General features: G+C 44.2%; 2 protein-coding genes across 3 annotated transcripts in view; one reads left to right on the top strand and one right to left on the bottom strand.

The window, feature by feature from the left end:
* CYP71 (cyclophilin71) overlaps positions 1-21,212 on the top strand; it is a 46,793-nt gene that overhangs the window by 10,650 nt on the left and 14,931 nt on the right. For both annotated transcript variants that reach the window (XM_086800905.1, XM_086800906.1), the window contains exons 3-7: positions 12,947-13,035; positions 13,122-13,361; positions 13,466-13,587; positions 13,679-13,754; positions 19,737-19,844. In XM_086800905.1, coding sequence (XP_086657031.1) covers positions 12,947-13,035; positions 13,122-13,361; positions 13,466-13,587; positions 13,679-13,754; positions 19,737-19,844 — 635 coding nt within the window. The remainder of the gene's footprint in view (positions 1-12,946; positions 13,036-13,121; positions 13,362-13,465; positions 13,588-13,678; positions 13,755-19,736; positions 19,845-21,212) is intronic.
* LOC147637270 (uncharacterized) lies at positions 6,596-9,859 on the bottom strand. Its single transcript, XM_086800893.1, has one exon. The coding sequence runs from the start codon at positions 9,842-9,844 to the stop codon at positions 8,822-8,824; it is 1,023 nt and encodes a 340-aa protein (XP_086657019.1). The 5' UTR covers positions 9,845-9,859; the 3' UTR covers positions 6,596-8,821.

Here is a 21,212-nt window from a genome sequence, read left to right as displayed (position 1 = left end):
TCTTGAGGAGTAACTAACTGGTCTATTCCACCCAGTACTTCCTTAAGTCTATTGACATGAAATACAGGATGAACTTTCACATGAGAAGGCAAATCCAATTCATATGCAACTGAACCAATCTGTCATGTAATACGAAATGGTCCACAGTATCTAGGGAATAATTTCAGAGATTGACCTGTCCGTAAAGTCTCGTAATCTTTCGGAACTCGCAAATACACCATCGTTTCTTCAAGACTCTCTGGGTGAACGATGTCTATTAGAATAAAATCTGTCTCGGTCTTGAGCACTTCTAATAGATTCCTTCGCAACTTGTAACATTTCTTGCATAGCTTGCAAAAAATTATGTGCTGCATTATGCTGAAGTCCTAAGAATCCCACTGTAACAGGTGATCTAGGTTGAAAACCATACATAAGCATGAAAGGACTAAAACCTGTACTCGTATGCTTAGTATTGTTATATGCAAATTCTAACATAGGAAGATAATCCTTCCATGAACTCTGTCTTTTGGATACATATGCTCGAAGCATATCCTCAAAATCTGATTCACTCTTTCAGTCTGGCCATCAGATTGAGGATGATCTGAGGAACTCAAATTCAAAGTTGTTTTCAACTTCTCAAAAACAAGTTTTCAAAAATCACTTGTAAACTTAGAGTCCCTATCACTGACTATGTCCTGCGGCAACCCGTCAGTCTAAACAATTGCTCGATAAACTGCCTTGCTAATTGCGTAGCTGAAATGGTCTTCCGGTTCGGTAAAAATCTAGCCATTTTGTCAAGCGATCTACCACAACCCAAATAGAATCGTGGCCTTGATGTCCTGTGTACCCCAGGGTGTCTAGCAGAAGGGGCGTCGTGACACTCCTGAAGAATCTTGGACCTAATGTCCGGGATCTTTGGTACACAAATTTTGTCATTACGGAATAGTAAACCATTCCAAATCCTGCAACGTGAATGTTAGGTTGCTCAGTCATGGAGTCTCGGTCAATCAATGAGCTCCCGTCCTGGATCTTCTGCCAAAATGGACCAAAAGAACTATCAGTCTTGCAAAGCTCTCTCAATGACTGAAATAAATCAGTAGAAATCTCGGTGAACGACAAAGTATTCACCTCTCTAATTCGACTAAGCGCATCTGTAATACTATTCATGGACCCTTTTCTATAACGAATCTCAAAATCAAAATCTTGCATTAATTCAGTCCATCGAGCTTTCCTTCCTCTCAAATCATCCGCATCACACACATACTTGATTGACTAATGATCAGTCAATAGCACAAACTTGGAGCCATATAAATAATGTCTCCAAACCTTGAGAGCGTGAATCACAGCGTAAAGCTTCTTCTCAAGGGTTGGCCAACGAGATTGAATGCCGTCTAGCTTTTTACTTTCAAAAGCAACAGGTCTACCATCTTGAAATAGAGCAGCCCCGATGGTAGAGTCACTGGCATCATTTTCAAGAACATAAGGCTGACTAGAATTGGGTAATGCTAAGATAGGTGCTTTCTTGACTTTATCTTTCAAAAGTCTGAAGGCCATATCCAGATCGTTATTCCAAGTGATAGGCTGATTTGACTTACGTCCACTACCTTTTAACAAGTTGGTCATTGGTAGTATGAGCTGAGAGTACTCCCGCACAGATTTTCGAAGAAAAACAACAAAACCGAGAAAAGAACGAAGTTGTTTCACTGTTCGCGGTATAGGCCAGGCCAGAACCTTCTGAACTCGGTCATAGTCAATGCTCAATCCATCTCTAGTGATCTTGTGTCCCAAGTAAATGATGTTTGTCGTGAAAAACTCACATTTACTTAATTTAGCAGTCCTGCGCCATATGACGAGCAGCAGTCTGTACTTGGTCGCCACGCAGCCAATCAGCACGTCCTCTCCTTCACGCAACCACAGTCAGCCTGAAGCACAGCCCTGTAGCACACCTAGAAGCACAGTCCGCCAGCCCTTTCCATAGAGAAAAAGCGCACACTCCAGATTCAGTAGGCGTCTCCCAAAAAGCATGAGAGCGAAAAAGGCGCATCCTCCAAAAGTGGAGTAGCCTGCCAAAATAGCTTTTGGGCCACCAAAGGTTATAAAACCTTTTTAATTAAAGTCTCTTTGCCCCCTTCACACTTGGGGTTGTCCACACATGGGCTTCCTTTTTAACTCCAATCTGATGCCATTCACACTGTCCACCATGTCCCCATGCAGACCTGTATACTGTCCAGAGAAAAACACAGGGTAGTGATATGGCCACTCTTGTTGCAAACAAGAGTAGATCCCTCAAACCATCAAGCCAAAGGAAAGCTCACAAAACTCCTAGTAAGTTAGAAATTCTACTTTTTCTTATTCTATTTTATGGTTTTCTGATTTTTGCTTTCTTTAAAATGAAAATGGATGTTATGCCTTGTTGGAAAGGCTTTCCCCCTTCTTTTCATTATTGAATTCAGCCTTTCTTTATCTTAGATGTGTAATCAAACTGATGGAATTAAACTTTTCATATTGTTTACTCTTAATAAAGTGAAAATTGATTAGATTAGAGGTGGCTCCTGTTCCATGCCATAAGGCTGAAAAATCATGCCCGGTATCTCCTCTAACTGTGGTATATCCATAGGGATATCTTCTGCCATCTCTGGCTGTCCATTTGGACCATTTTCAGCACCATTTCAGGGCTGGTTTTGCTGCTGTAATGGCTGATTTACAGCCCTTGGTTGTTGTCCATGATGTCCATCATCATCAAAGATGACTCTGCTAGGCTCCTGGTGCCTTGCAGGCTCCTTATACATACATGTTTCATCAAAAATGACATCATTCTTGCGTATAATCTTTCTATTCACGGGATCCCAAAGTCTATACCCCATTTCACCTCTGTCACCATATCCTAGGAATATGCATTTGTGAGACTTAGGATCAAGTTTGGTGCGCATTTCCCTGCGTATGTGCACGTACGCAACGCAACCAAACACTCTCAAGTGCTTGTATGACGGAGGCTTCCCTGTCCATACTTCCTCTGGCACTTTCCCACCAAGCCTCTGTGGCTGCAATATACTCGGCCTCTGTAGTAGATAAGGCTGTGCACTTCTGCATCCTGGATATCCATGACACAGCACCTCCTGTGAATGTAAACACATAACCGGTAGTAGACTTCCGGTTATCTGGATGACCGGCATAATCCGAATCCGTATAACCATGCACTAATGCATCCTGTTTGCCAAAACAAATGCACATATCCTGTGTGCCCTTCAGGTATCTCATGACACCTTTCACTGCTTCCCAATGCTTCTTGCCAGGGTTGGCCATGTATCTAGAAACCACTCCCACTGCAAATGCAATGTCCGGCCTAGTAGCAACCATGGCATACATGAGACTGCCACAAGCTGAAGCATACGGAATCTTGGCCATATCAGCCCTGTCACTATCCGACTGTGGGCTGTCCATAGCACTGAGTTTCACATATGGAGGCAAAGGAGTACTTAAATGTGCTCTGTTCCCCTTCCAAAGTACTGTACAACAGTACCAATTGCTCACCAATGATGTACCAAACCTGTACTGGCAAGTACAGCAGCTGAAATTGAACCTTTTCCTCACTCAAATCAATGTGCAGCCATGCCAAAACTTGCACAAAGCTGTGCCAAATCTGTACCAGCAGGTACAATAGCAATAAATGCTCTCCTGGCTGTCCGAATGAGTGAAAATCAGACTTTTACAGTCCCGTACACTGCATACAACAGTCCCGAACAGAAATTGAGCAAAAGCCCCTTGACTGCAAGCTGATTTCTGAGGATTCAAGGCATAAAAGTCTTGCCTGCTGCTTTGCCAAGCTTAACAAGCATAAAATCTTGAAAAGCCTCTTGATTTAAGATCAATTGCTGATCATACATGGTACATTGATGCACATGAAGGCATCCAGTGTGTTCACAGTGCTTCCCCCTGGCCACATATACATCCAATACATGAAAGCCCCTTGATTTACAGGCACATTGAGTGCTTGTAAGGCATCAACACATTATCCACAGCATCAAATGCGATTGCCTGCATGCAAATCAACCAAATCGGTACAAAAGCCCCTTGATTTGCATTGCAATTTGCTGCAATTTTGCCCGAATGTGCGATTTCTCACATCATACAGCATGTATGAATGTTTAATTGCACAAATACATCAAAAGCCCCAAATTTCGACATCCAATTTCCTGCAAATTGATCCTGATTGTGACCAATTTCACCCAATTTTGCCAATTTCGCTCAAAAATTGAGCAATTCGGCACGTGTACTTGCTCAATTGATGATTGTATTTGCTCAATTGCAAATCCCAAAAAAAAAAATTGAAGCATGTACCTCGTAAATTTTTGAATTTTTCGTTGCAGAAAAAAAAGGGGATGATGAATTTGGTGCTGCTGCAGAAATCTGATGCTGATGGCCCTTATTCCAAATGGACGTCAATGATGACTAATGCCTGCTAGATTGCCATTGGGTGTATTACTCTTCACGTATTCTTCTTCAGCAGGACAGCAGAAACAATTGGCCATTTCACAGGTTGATAAAAGGCTTTGATCAATCTTGCATTTCACGAACAGAGCTTGCCTGGTTATTTCGTGCACAAAGGAGAGAGAGCGTGCCGTAAGGGTTCAGATTTTTAGCTTCAGACTGGTAGACGCGGCAGCTTGCCAATGGCAGGGAAGCAGGTGCGCTGCCCGTGTTCTGACTCATAGACGTGTTCGCCTTAGTTCGCCTGACCACCACCACGTAGGCGTTGCAGCCAGTTACGTATCCGCCTGCTCCGCCTGCTTCGCTTGAATGCGCTGGCCTCCTTCAGTGGCTAACGCTCGCCAGCCTGCACCTTCCGCCAGGTTCGTTTGGGTTACGTGTCCGCAGCCTGTCTCGCCTTCGCTACGCCTAGTAGCGCTACGAGTTTAATTGGCTGCGTCTGTGGCTAACGATCGCAACTTTCCCTTCGCGCTAAGCGTGTAGACGCCTTGTGGCTAACTACGCGTAGCTCTGATTGTCAACCCCTAGTCGACCAAAGCTACCGCCTGGGTTCCCCTCGTAGCCAGCCATCCTATGCTGTCGACCGACGCCTTGTCTGCCTGCGATTGCTGCGAGCGCTGCTGCCTTTCAAGCTTCACTGTTCTATGCTGGCCGAAGGAGGTGTGAAACGAAAGCTATTTGTAAGCACCTGCTCCACAGCCTGAAATGCAGCATGAGATGCTATCAAGAGGGAGGGGAGAGAATGACCATAGCTCTGATATCAGTTGAATGAATGGGAGAAGAAGAATTAGGGTTAGAGATTCATGTGTGGGAGACATACACAGAGAAACAAGGGAGAGAGAGAGAGAGAGAGAGTTGTGGGGATAAGTCAACCCACCAAGATGAGTGTGTGACTCCCCTATCACACATGTATATTGCACTAGTACACATAGTGCACTTAGTACATTAAAAGTACTAAGTGTACTATGTACTATAACTTATAGGCTTGTACACACTATAAGGGTGGGCATAACGCCTTTACTCCAACAGATTGGTGTGTGGATTGGTGTGAATGGATGTATGGAAGATGTGGATGGATGTATGGATGTGTGGATAATGTGGATTGATGTGGATGGATGTATGGATGATGTGGATGGATGTATGGATGTGTGGATTGATATGGATGGATGTATGGATGATGTGGATTGATGTGGATGATGTGGATGGATCTACGGATGATGTGTGGATGATGCGATTGGATGTGATTTGATGTGGGAATAATGTGATGTGATATTGGTGTGGGAATGATGTGATGTGATAGAGATCGATGAAGAAAAAAATTGTGAGAAGATGAGAAAAGATGGGGACTAATGTGAAAGGATGTGGAATGATGGGAAAAGATGAAAATATTATTGGAACTGTATTTGTATGTGAAATCTGTTTTTAAATGACTGTTTTATGTCAAGAATGCTGGGGAAGTATTTTGACCGTCTTGTGAATGAGGTCGTGGAGACTTATATGTTTGCAACTACTGAGACGAAGAGTCAACGGAGGACGTCTCGCGTAGCAAGGTCCGGTCGAGGTCTTGACTAGCCTCGGTTTGATTTAAATGGTGAGCTTTCGGTACAGTGGATGAGGGACCAAGGAAGCGGCCTATGAGTGAAGCGCTAGGTGATTTGTGAAGGATCCTAGAGGGTGCTGACCATACGGTGTTCGGGCTCTGGGTCGCCGACGATACCCACGTGTGCGTCGTGGAAGATATTGGAACAAGGAGTAAGAGTTATTTTCTGAATTCGGGCATGGATCTGGTTGATTGACCTTGCTGGTCCTCAACGGATGAGTCCATGGCTCTTTTATATGGATCCGTTGGTTGATCTTGTTGATCTTCAACGGAGATTCCATTTTGATATGCGAATATATTGCCGATTACTATGAGCTAGGAACTATCGAAAAGGCCCTTGAGTGGACAGGTGGTGAGCGTTCTGGTTGCCAATGATGCCATAGGTACACCGATGAAGGAATGATTGGAAATAAGGATTCAATCGGAGATTTTGACGATTATGATCAGTGACACAATGGTTTCATTAAAAGATTGTTTTTAGAAGATGCTGATTCTGTGAAAAAGGCAATTTCATATTGGGTGTGTAAGTGGTGTGACTAGTTTTAAGTTTGCATGAATTTTTGGCTAGGGGGCCTGGGAACTCTTTTCCCTGGTACCCGGGACAAAACCTAACCAAATTCTTAATTGGATCCTATCACTACAGTGGTTGGGGGCGGTTGGCTAACCCACGGGACTGGATGGGGTTAGGCTGGACTGATGGATCCCTAAAATGAGACTAAATTTCTATTGGTACGATAGATGAAGTAAATCCCGGATAAAAATTGTTCTATGGAAAAGAATCAACGGTTGTGCCTCTCAATGAGGAAAAAAGCGTTGGTCTCTATGATCCAAGTGCAATCTTTCCCTTGATCTGACTATGTGACTTACGGGTTCGGTCAGATCAGTTCAATTAGTTAAGGCTTTTGACTACGTTAGAGAAAAGTTATCCTAGAGGAATCGCCCGTGCTTTCTGGGCAAGGGAAGTTTTTTCGAGTTCGGTTTTGGAAGAACCGATGGATTCGTCGCTTGTCTGGATATCCGTGGGCGAGGCCCCGAGTGTGGGACCGTATCCCGCGCAAGAAGTGCTACTTCCGCTGCTAGCACCCCAGAATTCGTTGCGCAGTGGGGTCAGGGATCTTACACCGTCAATCAGGTCATCTGATCTAGGGAGAGGATAACGGTTCTTAATTGTTAGCTTGTTCAATCTCTTGTAATCTGTACTTATTCTCTAGGTGTTGTTCTTCTTTCTCCTAAGCAACACAGATGCACCCCAAGGTGATTTACTTGGACGGATCTGGCCCATCCTCAAATAATCTTCGAGTTGTTTGGCCAACTCATCTTCCTCAGCTTGGCTCATCCTGTAAGGTGGAATACTAATAGGGTGAGCACCAGGGATCAGGTCAATAAGATGATCTACTGCCCTTTCAGGTGGTAAGCTCGATGGCAGTTCCTTAGGAAATACATCTTGAAACGAATCAAGTATCTTTTGTAATTCTTTGCTTTCAAATACACTTAATTCATTGACATCCATAGAAGATATGAGAAATGAAGAAAGTGGAATCAATACACAATGGAAAGCAGTATACCAAGAAGAATCCATTATATTACCAAAAATCAACTGTATTTACAAGAGGTCCCTGAGAGGGATGTATATAATCACCTAAGATACTATACTGGGTGTTCCTATGTTCAAAAGAAAAAATATGACTAGACCAATCTATCTGGACTTGAAGAGTCTTAAACCACTCAATCCCTAATAACAAGTCTACATGTTCTAGGTGCATAATATAGCATTCCAGAGTATCTTTGTAGTCTTGAATCCGGATCGGTAGCGTCTCCACCTTTCGATCCCATACTTGCCGACCCGCAGGTAGGCGTACCTCATAGGTATGATCACTGGGCGTTGTATCAAGACCCAATTTTTGCACAAGTTTGTAATTAACAAAGTTGTGTGAGCTGCCAGGGTCTAGAAGAATGTGGATTCTATGGCCATTCTATGTCATGTGCACAGTGTGTATCTACCGTGTGCTACACACACACGAGACTAGCTTCGAGGTTAGGGGAAGCTTGGAGCTAGGCAGGCTGATTGACGAGCTGAGTTAGGGATAGACTAACGGGTGGGCACCCAAGTATGGACAAGCGGGCGCCCAAGTGTGGACGCCCGATGACCGGCCAAGAGCCTATAAAAGGGTGCCCAAGGTTAGTCATTAGTCATATAGAGTCTCGCGTGTCTTTGTGAGAGCTCTATGGTCAGGAGCCTGGATCTAGTGCAGACGTGCACCTGCTTTATGCAGCCGAGGCCGGCTGCAGTCTCGAGGCCCGCGAGGGTAGCTTCGTGGCAGTATGGGATGTCACGAGGTAGAGATTGGTCGGTACGTCCATCTAGTTAGCTCAGCTCGTGGCTCGGTGGGGACTGCCAAGATTTGTGGGCTTGTCCACGGCTGTCAAGATTGGGAGGTGAGTCAGGCCTGCACCCCTGCCATGTTTGTTTGGTTTGTTCTGGGTTGCAGGAAACGTTTCCTGGTAGGAAACGGCAAGACCCGGGAAATGTTTGGAAACGCCAAACTCAATTACTAGGAAACGTCGGGGGTAGGCTAAAGTTTAAGGTAAAAAAACAGAAGTACAAATATATCTTTTTACAAAAAAATTAAAGTACATGTACAAATTCAATTATTGATCGGTAAGCACCATTAAAAGATGAAAAACAAAGCAGAACAATGGAAGACCATCATGGCTGAATTTCATTAATCAATCATTCTACAAGATAGAACTTGTTTACATGGGCAGTACACCTTCATCTTCAAACTGATCCTCAAAACACTCATATATAGAATCCTCCTCTAATACATCCCATGCCTGGCATGGAACTGAAGAATACGAGGGCTCTTTCCGTGATATGAGCCTAAGATTACTGTGCACAAAGACCAAGTCATCTGCCTTCGTATGACCCAGCCGGTTGCGCTTCATGGAATGTATGAAGCCATAGGTGGACCAATTTCTCTCACATGCTGAAGCGCTAGATACTTGAGATAAGACACGAATAGCCAATCTCTGTAACATAGGAGTACCTGTACCATAGTTCTCCCACCATGCAATAGGAGAAAGCTTTTGCATGTCCGCTAAAGCTGAAGACTCTGCAAAATCCCCCTGTAGTCCAATGTACTGTGACAATTGTGCTTTGTACTCTGTCTTCTCATCTTCATCTTTGCCCACCCTATCCAACGTCTTTCTCCACCCTTTCATCACATCCTTGTCCTTGTATGGTCGCTTCATAAACCACGTTGGGTTGAGGACATAAGCTGTTGCATGAAGAGGAGAATGAAGCATTTCCCAACGCTCTTGTGCAAGTACCCGAATCTCCTCGTACTCGTCGTTGCCATCTATGTATTCTTTCAATATCTCCTTGATTTTCTCTAGCATCTGATCAATGCCCTCATAAACCGTACCCATGACCGGTTCATCTCTATCCACCATACGAAGCATTGCCATGACCGGCCACAAGACCTTGACATACTTCTCTATGTCCTCCCAAAAAGGAGTAGACAAGAGTTGCATCTCTATGTGCAAAGCATACTCGTTGTTTCTCTTCCATGCATCCCACTCCTCGCTTGTGACTAGCTGCTTCAAGGGACTCTTCACCTTCACCAATCTCTGCAACATCATGAAGTTTGAAGCAAATCGAGTATCACCTGGCCTAATGAGCTTGAGCTTGGAGTGTTTGTTGAACATGGCCCTTGTTGCATCATGATTCGAAATGAACTGCTGGACTTCTTTGCCTTGGGTGATAGCTCGATCCATCCACTCGATTAGGACCAAGTCCTTCAGTAGAAGATTCAAGCAATGAGTGGCACATGGTGTCCAAAAAATATGGGGATATGCTTGCTCCACCAAGTGACCTGCAAGCTTGCAATTGGCAGCACTATCCGTAATTACTTGCACCACATTGTCCACACCGACCTCCCTAATGATGTCCAAAAGAGCAGAGGCAATAAACTCCCCTGTTTTTTGGCTCCCGGATGTATCGATGGATCTCTTGAATACCACACCTCGAGCACTGGAGACAATAAAATTAATCAAGGGCCTCTTCGCGGTGTCTGTCCATCCATCAGACACAATGGAGCACCCAAAGTGTGGCCATGAAGCCTCTACCCCCGAGAGACGACTGCAAACCTTGTCTTTTTCCTTGTCCAAGAGTGTGGTGCGAAGCTTCTCATAGTTTGGGGCTTTGTAACCCTTACCAAAAGACGCTATTGCACCCACCATGTCATGAAAATAAGGAGACCGTGCATAAAAAAACGGCATACCACATGCATAAAAGCATCGAGCAACGGCCTCATCTACTTCCTCTCGAGATGCATGCTTGAACATACCTTCCACGGACGGTTGCATTGTAGGCTTCTTGTTGACTAGATTGTTGCCAGTCTTTTGCTTCTTGATAGCGCTCTCATGGTCTTCTCGAGTCATGTTTGCTCGATTTTCAGTCGACACCTTGCAGCACACTTGGATGCCTTGGTTCTTGATGCCGAGTAAATGGGCCCGTACTCGTGGATAGGAGCCTGCAAAATTTGTTTTGCAAAAAGAACATTCCCATTTCTTGCTGCCCCCTTTCCGAATGCTGCATTCTCAGTCACATACTTCCACAATGGCTCAGGAGCATGAGGTGCTTTAGGCTTGAAGGGCGTGATTAGGGGGACCATAGAAGAAGAAGAAGAGAACATGGTTGAAATTGGAAGTTAGCAAAAAAGAGGGGCTCTTCTCCTTCTAAGCCTGCGAGTTTGCTCCAATTGAAGCTGTTTCGAACAAAGCTACTCAGGGACAGAAGCTGAATTGATGCATTTGCATTTTAAGGCTCTATGGCGAATAGCATCTGCGAGAGTAAGGTGGTATTTAGGATCAAGGGGACATTTGCAAGGCTTGAAAATGATCCTTCTTGGCGCACAGTTAAAGCAAATGCAAGGAGGTTGGGGTGCACAGTTTAAGCAAAGGCAAGGGGGCTCCTCCTGTGCTTGCATGGAAAGGGGTGGGAAGAGGGGAAAGAGAGAGAGAGAGGGGGAAGGAGAGAGAGCTGTGTGCGCCTAAGTTTCTCAACGTTGCAGGCTCAGCTAACTTTTTTTTTTCTAATTTTATTAAAACGGTGCTTTTAAAAAAAAATCCACAAACGGGCTTTTTAAAAAAACGGGCTCCTCGTTTTCAAGGGTCACGATAAATCTGCAGAAAGTGTAGCGTGGAATGCTCTAGCGCACTGTGGGCTTGTGGGTTCATTAACTCTACGCAGAGTCTATGCAGGGAGGCGAATCGTTTTTTATGAATATTGGGCCCTGTTCGTTTTTTTTAAAAAATTCGCGACAGTTCTTTTCGCTTATTGGCCTGCCACGTGTCTTTTAAATAGAACACTAAAAACAACCGTTTCCCAGCCGTTTCCCGCTATAGGAAACGGCTGGCTGGTGGGGAAAGGTGGCCCACATCCCTATTTGGGATGCCTCTCAGTAATGATGACACGGCCGTCTCTGTAGACAGCCCACTTACCTGCTCACATTTTGATGAGCTACCTGTGGGAGTGAAATCATCATCGAGGTAGATCTCTCCTTTCAAGACTATGCGCCTTTCAAGGAAAGACTGTCTGCTAGCTGAATTTGGGAACCTCTAGAGCCGAGAGAGAGAAAGAATGAAAGTTATATTAAACGTCTTCAAAAGACCGAGTGGGTCTATGAGACCAAAAGTGATACAATAGTGTCCATGTAATGTCATCATGGTACAAAAGAAAACAAAGACTAGAGCTATGAGCTGGGAATGTCAAATCCGAGCCATATGATACAAAGTGGGACCATCATCATCATACAACGTATGGAACTCACCCACTGGTAGGGGGAGGGGGCCATCAAGGATATTGAGCATGGGGTTAGCTTGTAGAAGGCTTTGCAGATCCGTTGGACGTGGGAAGGTTGGTGAGAGAGAAAGAAAGAAAGAAAAAAGTTGTATCAATGCCTACAAAAGGCCAAAATGACCTATGAGACCAAAAGGTTACATCATGTCCATGAGAGAGAGAGAGAGAGAGAGAGAGAGAGAGAGAGAGAGAGAGAAATGAAATGTTATATTAACGTCTTCAAAAGGCCATAATGACCTATGAGACCAAAAAGTTACATCATGGTGGATCTGATACAATGTCTGGATAAAAAACCAGAAAATGAAAAATAAAGATGATACTACTGGCACCTAGAAAATGAAATTGGAACTAGAAGGTAAACAGAAACCCTTATAGGGTGTGAATATAGTGAGGGGGGGGTACGCTATGGAGGTGAGTGGAGTACAGTGAGGAGATACAATATCATGTGGGACGGTGGGGTACACTATGGAGGGGCCTCCATCTCATAATATGTGCCGCATCGGACGCTGGCGGATCTCCTCAATATCCTCTGTGGTCAGCACCCTGACTGGGTGTCCCGCATGTCTCGCAAGAATAATCCGAATCCGCCGCTGCAACCTCCGTCTATGCTGGGATGCCCTCCTCCGTAGTCGTGGGCGTCTGGACCACCCAAGCTCAATTGCACGATCAATCAGTGTACCGCTGGTGTGGGCGGTATCCATGTCCTGCTGCTGCTGTGGTCCATCTGGCGCAGTGATGGCTGGACTAAAGAAGTCTGTAATGTGCCTTTGAGTCTGGCTCTCTGAGATTTTTGTCTTACGAAAGGCCCGATGGGCCCATGCGACAAAAGATGATAATTAAGTATCCATGGAATATCATCGTCATGGAAAACTGAAACAAAACTGAAATTGAAACTTGAAACCTAGTAACTGAAGCGAAGTGCTAGGTAAATGCAGAGAACAAACAGGGGATCATGCTATAAAGTATACAAGAAAGAGAGAGAGAGTGCTCAAGTTTTGGGATTTGTGTGTGTACAGGTCATATAAAATTCTGGAAGAAAAAAGCATTGGGCATTGAATTTGTAAAACATTTCCGTGCTCATCTAAACTCAATTGAAGGCCTGGCTGTAAGTATCTTATAATGGTCTGAATTTTTGTAGATGTGCTTAACGTGATTGGCTACAATAACTTTTACTCTTATATGCTTCCGTAGGTAAGTGCAGATGGCTTGCTATGTTGCACGATTTCATCTGATAAAGCAGCAAAAATCTTCGATGTTGTCAACTATGATATGATGGCTATGCTTCGATTGCCTTTTGTTCCGGGTGCTGTTGAATGGGCATATAAGCAAGGAGATGCAAAAGCTAAATTGGCTATCAGTGACCAAAACTCTGCTATGATATACTTGTATGATGCAAGATCTGGCAGCAATGATGCTATTTTAAACAAGCAGGTGTCTTTTCAAAAACTGCTCGAATTCACCTCACTTTCTACACTGGCTGTCTTGAGACGCCTGGCATGTTCATCCGGTAAAGCTCATGTGCTTCTTCATTGCAGATTCATATGGGTCCAGTCAGAACAATGAGATACAATCCCGTACATGACATTGTTGTCTCAGCAGATGCACAGGGTTTCCTAGAATATTGGTCCCCCTTAAATATGGAGTTTCCCACAAAAGGGTAAGTTGCCTGTATGATTCTTCAGTGGATCTTGGAGAGAATTACAGAAAACGTAGACTTTGGCTGACTTATATATCGATTTTGTTTGCAGTTTGCGCTTCAAATATAAAACCGACACAGATTTGTATGCTGTGGCCAAGGCAAAGACAACCATCTTAGCATTGGAGGTATGCCACTCATGGGGTTTTACTTTTTTATGGCATCAATTTAGTTTATAATGTGTTTGTGTGTGTCTGTGTTACGCAAATAAAATTTTGAAGTATAACTGTAAATGTAAATAGGAATATTAATCAATTAATGGATGAATGAACAAATAAGCACGCACACGTGCACACACACACATACACTAGAAAATAAAATAGCCGTGTATTACGCGTGATCGGCCAAGCTGCTGGGGTTGCTAAAGTAGTAACAAAACTTGTTAGCAGAATGAGGCCCATAGAAAGTCCATCAATACCTAAGCCCCACTGAAAATTAATAGAGTTTACCAGTTAAAGTTTTCTATCGATTGAATGGTTTGGTAATCACTTTGGAAGTGACAATGCAAAATATAAATGATTAGTAGAATTCTAGTATACGGATTGTTGCATACCTAGTACTAATGCTAATCTTCAGGATTAGTGCTCTAATCCAGCAAGGTTCGGGGAGCCTTGGGATTAGAGGAAGTAGACTGATACACGTGGCTAAGGCTCATGGTTAATAATATGAAGTATACTGGCTATTTATAACCGGAGAGTTATTTTTAGCAGCAGTAGCCACTATATAAGACTGACTTGGATTATTACTGTTCATAGTGACTCGTGAGTTATCCACTCTGTGGTCTTTGATGGACCAGGATTACCCTCGGGAACATGATTGGATTGGACAGATCACAGATGCTCATGCTGAAGGCCTCAACATGCAGGCATTAGTGGTATACTAGTGTTGACTGGCATGGTTCGTGGGATTGGAGCCTTAGCCTTTGGCTCGGGGGAGGTTTGCGGATGTGAACCTACAACTGGGTGGTGAGCTAGCCTGCACTTGTCTTAGGGGCTTTGTACTACAGATTGCCACCGATCTTTATCGCTAGCTTCTTAGCGCTGAGCCTCATTCTGACTTGAGATTTGGATTCCGAAAGCTGTTCAAACGATGGCTTGTCCCTTAAGAAAAGAAGACTCTGACAAAGCCTCCAGTTCCCATTAAGGCCTCTACAAGTTCTTCAATGCCTACTTAGCCTCTATTTCGAAAGTCCTTCAAGAGAACCCAGTACTTGAGGAAAGGCCTGCTACTCAACAAGTTCTCGCATCAATGTCAACACCTCTCCAAGAACCTGCAAGTCCTATCTATGCTTACGAAAGCATATTACCACCTCTAATTCTTGATTACTCAACAACATCAACAACCAGGTGCGCCCCAAAGCAAGAGTCCCAAGTGGATATGGAGATGATGGCTACAAAGTGCTTACATAAGCCTCCGTGAAGTCTAGGGATGACTTGCAGGGCGACGCCCCACGACATTTGGTCGTTCCCTGCACCTTTCCTACCGAGCATGTTCACATTATGGACCGCTTGTACATAGTACTCTAGTACTTATGTTGGGTTTCACTTATCTTTTGTAGCCTTCTTTTGAGAGTAAGAAGAAGAAAATTTCAGCCTTGCATCTTTGTGTATGTGCTATACATTGGTGTGCGAGTGTGTGCGTGCTTGCAAGAGCTTAATCTCTCTCCTCTCCCAATCTTTTCATATATGGCAAGCATTGTGCTGCTATGTTGTTGTTGTACAACCTGGCTTGGATACCCAATGTAACAACCCTTTTCAAAGGTGGTGCCAGTCTCGTAATCTCACGAAGTGAAGCCCCCAAAAATGAAACGTAGAAACTGGGACCTTTTGGAGGATGAAATTGAGTGATCAAAACAAGGGGAAAATTAGATATAAGATCATATAGGTATTTAGAAGCTCCCCAAGGTGATCTTTGATGCCTCAATTAGTGAGAAACTCCCAATTACTCAGCTCTAATTGTAGCTTAATCAGAAACTTGCAGAAATAAGTAAATGCTCAGTTCTCACTCATCCTTTAGTCATTTGAGCTCAAATTCAAACCATATGTAGCCCTAAGTATGCTGTTTTACCTCCTCAAAGGATTTGTCACGATTCGTAGCCGTCATGTAGGAGGCGGCGATTTTCTATGGATTTTTGTTTTGCTTCGTGTGCCTCCCGTGAGCAATAATTGCACACCAAAATCTTCAAGGAGCTGCACCCTTCTAACCCTAAGAGCATTTTAGTCAATTTGTTACGACCCTGTGTTTTTCCCTCTGGACAACAAGCAGGTGGGTACGGGCACGGGATGGACAGTGTGAACAGGCATTAGTTTGGATATGAAAAGGAAACCCATATGTGTGGCCAGTCCAAGTGTGAAAGGGGACAAAAGGGAGTTTTGAGTTTATAAGGTTTTAAAACCTTAGATGACTTACAATATTATTATTATTTTTGAAGTATGCGTTTTTGCTATGTTGCTTTTGGCATTTTTGAGAAAGGCGAATCGCCTCTTTATAAAGGGCGAAGGGTTCCGGATTCGAGAGCAGGTCGCCTGGTGGTCATCGACGAGTGCCGGGTGGTGGTATATGTGGGTGCATCACCTTGGAGCAGGTCATCGTGTGAGTCATCGTATGGAGTGACGTGTGGCGCTTCTCTCGGCTGGCTGCAGGAGTCGAATCCAGGCGCTACGTGCTGTACATGGACTGGGCTGCAAGTCGAGGAGGCACACATGCTTATGGACGAGCCGGCGGCTGCAGGTTCTCTCCCGGCATCATAGATGTCGAGAGGACATGACATTTGTTCCACACGAACCTGAAAAGATTCTTGGATTTCGTGAAAGCAGATTGCGTAATACGCTTATCACGGAATACAAGATCAAGTGGAAGGATCGTGTTGAGGAGGACGCTACATGGGAGACATTGACTACTCTTCAGAGAGATTACCCTGGCTTTTTAGTGAGCTCTTAGAGAAAGGGGAGTATGTCATGTGCACAGTGTGTATCTACCGTGTGCTACACGCACACAAGACTAGCTTCGAGGTTGGGGAAGCTTGGAGCTAGGCAAGCTGATTGACGAGCTGAGTTAGGGATAGACTCACGGGCGGGCACCCAAGTATGGACGGGCGGGCGTCCAAGTGTGGACGCCCGATGACCGGCCAAGAGCCTATAAAAGGGTGGCCAAGGTTAGTCATTAGTCATATAGAGTCTCGCGTGTCTTTGTGAGAGCTCTATGGTCAGGAGCCTTGATCTAGTGCAGACGTGCACCTGCTTCATGCAGCCGAGGTCGGCAGCAGTCTCGAGGCCTACGAGGGTAGCTTCGTGGCGGTATGGGACGTCACAAGGTAGAGATTGGTCGGTACGTCCATCTAGTCATCTCAGCTCGTGGCTCGGTGGGGACAACCAAGTGTTGTGGGCTTGCCCACGACTGTCAAGGTTGGGAGGTGAGTCAGGTCTGCACCCCCGTCATGTTTGTTTGGTTTGTTTGCAGGTTTCGAGTTGTGTACCAGGAGCGAGGAGATCCTATGGGGATTTAACATGGGGGATGGTGGTGAAGGGACGTGTGGTGTGCAGGTAAGAGTGAAAGAGAGGTAGGCATGGTTAGCTTCAAAGGGGGGTGGTGGGATGGAGAAGTTGGGGAGAAGATGTGCCAAAGCCGGAGATCCCATAAGGTAGTCTACAGTGCTAGTACCTCCTGAGTGAGGGAAGGAGGTGAGGGTGGACCATCAAGACATCGTGTTATAGATAACGAGACAATGTGCAATTCCCAGCTCTAAGAAATATCTTCCATACACCGTGACCTCCTCACGGTCCTCTGATGATGTCTACAACCTCATGTCAGTGATGTGCAGCTCCTGTAGTCTAATAGGGTCATCCAGATCGAGTAGTGGGACCTGCTGACTCCCCATCTTGGCGTTGAAGTCCCCTAGCAGGACTTCCCCAAGTTGTGAGAACTCCATAATTTTCCCATATAATGGTAAGTACAGTGACTGGCCATGTTGTGCGGCATAAGGGCAATGGCATGGTGCAAAATAACACACAGCAATGTGGATGACTCTGTCACTGCTAAGTTGTAGCCGCACGCAAAGATATCGTGCATCCTAGTCCTTTCGGACGATGTTGAGAATGTGTCGGAGATGAGATCTAAAAAGGACAGCTACCCCTCCGGAGCCACGTACTCCTGATGATGTGCGGGTCTCGCCTCAGAAAGATGACTACCACTCATACCCGACTATGTATGGTAAGCCCCTCTCAGGGCTTTGATGAGTCTCTGTATAGAAAATGACATCCCTGCCTGTGAGAATCTCGCTCAAACCTCTTGGATTTGACCATAAGGTGCCATTGCAGTTCCATACCGCTAACCTTAGGTGTTTGGACTCATAGACCGCGCGTTCCTATTTGAGAATCTTGCTCAAACCTCCTGGATTTGACCACAGGGTGCCATTGCAGTTCCATACCGCTAACCTCAGGTGTTTGGTCTCATAGACCCCGCATCCCTATTTGGGACAACGCTCAATGATAATGACCATACCATCACTGTAGATAGCCCACTTGCCTGCTCTACAGGCCTCATGAATTGTCACCATTGCCTCACGTTGGTGTGCCACCTGTGCTGGGTGAGATCATCTCCCATGTACTTCTGTGTGCCCTTGAGGGCAGCCTGTCTATCTAAGAAGGCCAGAGAGAGGGAGAGAGAGAGAGAAAGAGAGCAACTAGCATTAGGGAAACTTGTAGCGGTGGTATAGAGCCATAACCTTGGAGTAGAGAACCACAAGAATAGAGAAGAGCTGCCAACATGATAGAGGCTGGTTTGCAGCAATAGAGCCTGCTCAAATGAATCCCAAAGCTTGTGCTTTCCAAATATTTAGATGTCGTAGAGTCCATCAAACACCTTTTATATTGGGATTTTTTACTGTGTGGGCTGATGATAAAAAAGTTGGATGCTTTAGTGTTGCTCGAAAATAGTAAGTCGGATGGTAAAAAAATTATCAAATATAAAATGATGAATGATAAATGATAAATTTGTTGGTTTTGAGAGATTTGTGGGAGTTCACCACAAGGCTAGCGAGAAGGTCAACGATGTCCATTTGAAAGATACTTAAGAAAAAGTCAAGTGAATCTCCTAAACATGAAATGCAAGTGATAAGTACAAGCCTCCTAAGAGAGGTGCAGGCTAGCTGACCTCCCAACCGTAGCTTCTATGCTTCGAACCACCCTTGAGCGAGGGGCTAAGGTTTGACTCCCAGAGATCCATGCCAATCCTTTGGCATGCCGATCTATGCTCTGCCACACATGTAGCCGAAGTCTTGGTCGAACTTCGACCAATAGTGAGGTTATGACAACAATAACCCATGTTTCACTTATATAGTGCCCACTGTTGGCAGCTGCTATGAATAACCATCCTAATATAAATAGCTAGTACACGTGGATTTATTAATAATAACCTTAGCCACCTATATTAGCCTACTTCTCCCTAATCCCAGGGGTTTCCTAACCTTGCCAGATTAGGCCACTAATCTTGAGGATGCCATAAGCTTTGTTTAGGCACGGGCACACATTCCAACTATGTCTCACCAGAACTCCATCATGACCATATGATTTAAATCAAAAAATCATAATCTCGAGGATCAAATCCAAAATTGGTTACCAAACACCTGCTAGGTCTCAAACAGGGTCATGCATATGTGCCACAGGTTCCCAGGCATCATTGATTGCATGGACATCCACATGCATTAAATCCTAGCAACGCCCATGCCAGAAAAGATAGTCACGCGTGCATCTTCTTCCAAGCTTGTATTGCACAATGTTAGGTTAGACACAAACACAAGTCCCCACTGTATCTCACCAAAACCCAACCAAGGCCGTAAGATTTGTTTAGGCACGGGCACACATTCCAACTATGTCTGACCGGAACTCCATCATGACCATATGATTTAAATAAAAAAAACCATAATCTCAGGGATCAAATCCAAAATTGGTTACATTCGGTTGAGAGAATCAAGTTTCCTGTTGTCATTTTCTTTCCTCTCATTCTTTGTATATTTTCAGTTTTGTACTCAAAGTCATTCAAAGAATCATGATTTCATAGTGCTATTCTGACACCACCTTTGCTGAGAGATTTTGAGCGTGCTTTTATGGCAGGTCAGTCCTGATGGGAAACAATTTGTAACAACTTCTCCTGACCGGCGAATTCGTGTATTTTGGTTCGAGACTGGAAAATTGAGACGTACTTATGATGAGTCACTCGAGGTATGCAAGTCCACTCTATTGCTGAAGCCTTTCTAATGTGATGTCTGTCAATCATCGGGTAACTGATGATTGATAAAATCAATATAAGTGTTTTAAGCTGATGCGTGTGTATGATTTTTTTTCCCTTTTTACCTAGGGTGGATCGTAGAAAGTGTTAAACTCTGATTTAAAGGCTATATTAATTTAGAAAGGATTAAAACAATGCTCAAGCAATGGCACACTAAGCAAAACATATTCGCTCTAGCTCTAGAAAATGAGCCAAGGATAACGTCAATTTATAGCTCACAAGAAGCATCTCTAGATCCACAATCATCTTCCTGAATATCTCCATCAAATCCTAGAATATCTTTTAATATCTCCACACCTCCTAAATCATGTCATGCTACCCTTGAATCTCTCCTAGACCCATGTGGCCTCGTGACATCATCAAGTATACATCATTGCTTACATCATATGGAGTCTCTCACCTTTTTCTCCCTCTTTACATTCACCTCTCACAAGATAACCTTAGAGAGCAATAAACATTGCACACACACCATAAAAATCATGTGGAGAATCCTTGCCTCAATAAATGGAAAACACACACACCTCTCCTCAAATTACAAATGGTCCTTGAATCTCCACTATCCCTAGGTATGACTGATGTGGGCTAGGGGTTGAAGACACTTGCTCGACCACATGCAGCACCATAGGAGCACATTTCACTAAATGAAAAGACCAAATGGGACCAAAGCTAGGTGCTCTGACCCTTGGAGTACCCTATTTTCATCATCATCTTGTATGTGCATTCCATCATAAGGAACCATACGTTCCCACATGCACACACAATCGTTTCTTTTCAAGTTCACAACCATTTTGGACAAACAATCCAAACAGGGCACCCATTGAAACTCACACTTCTCACCCATGCTTATTTTTACAAGTGGAGCAGTCTTCCTTTCATCATAAAAACTCCCAAAAAACTAAGCATGAAGATGATAAAATGTTATTTGATGAATGTCAATCATGCCGTTGTAGAATCTAACGTCGTACCCTATTTTCATCATCATCTTGTATGTGCATTCAATCATAAGGAACCATACGTTCCCACATGCACACACAATCGTTTCTTTTCAAGTTCACAACCATTTTGGACAAACAATCCAAACAGGGCACCCATTGAAACTCACACTTCTCACCCATGCTTATTTTTACAAGTGGAGCAGTCTTCCTTTCATCATAAAAACTCCCAAAAAACTAAGCATGAAGATGATAAAATGTTATTTGATGAATGTCAATCATGCCGTTGTAGAATCTAACGTCGCCTAAGTTGATGTTATCGAAACTGATGATGATCTGAATCTGTGTGTCGATGATGATGAAGATTGA

This window comes from Cibotium barometz, chromosome 7, assembly GCF_041138505.1.
Source record: "Cibotium barometz isolate CiBa-2024 chromosome 7, ASM4113850v1, whole genome shotgun sequence".
Taxonomy (NCBI): Eukaryota; Viridiplantae; Streptophyta; class Polypodiopsida; order Cyatheales; family Cibotiaceae; genus Cibotium; species Cibotium barometz.
The sequence above is the reverse complement of the archived record's forward strand: the minus strand, read 5'-3'. Positions and strand labels throughout refer to the sequence as shown.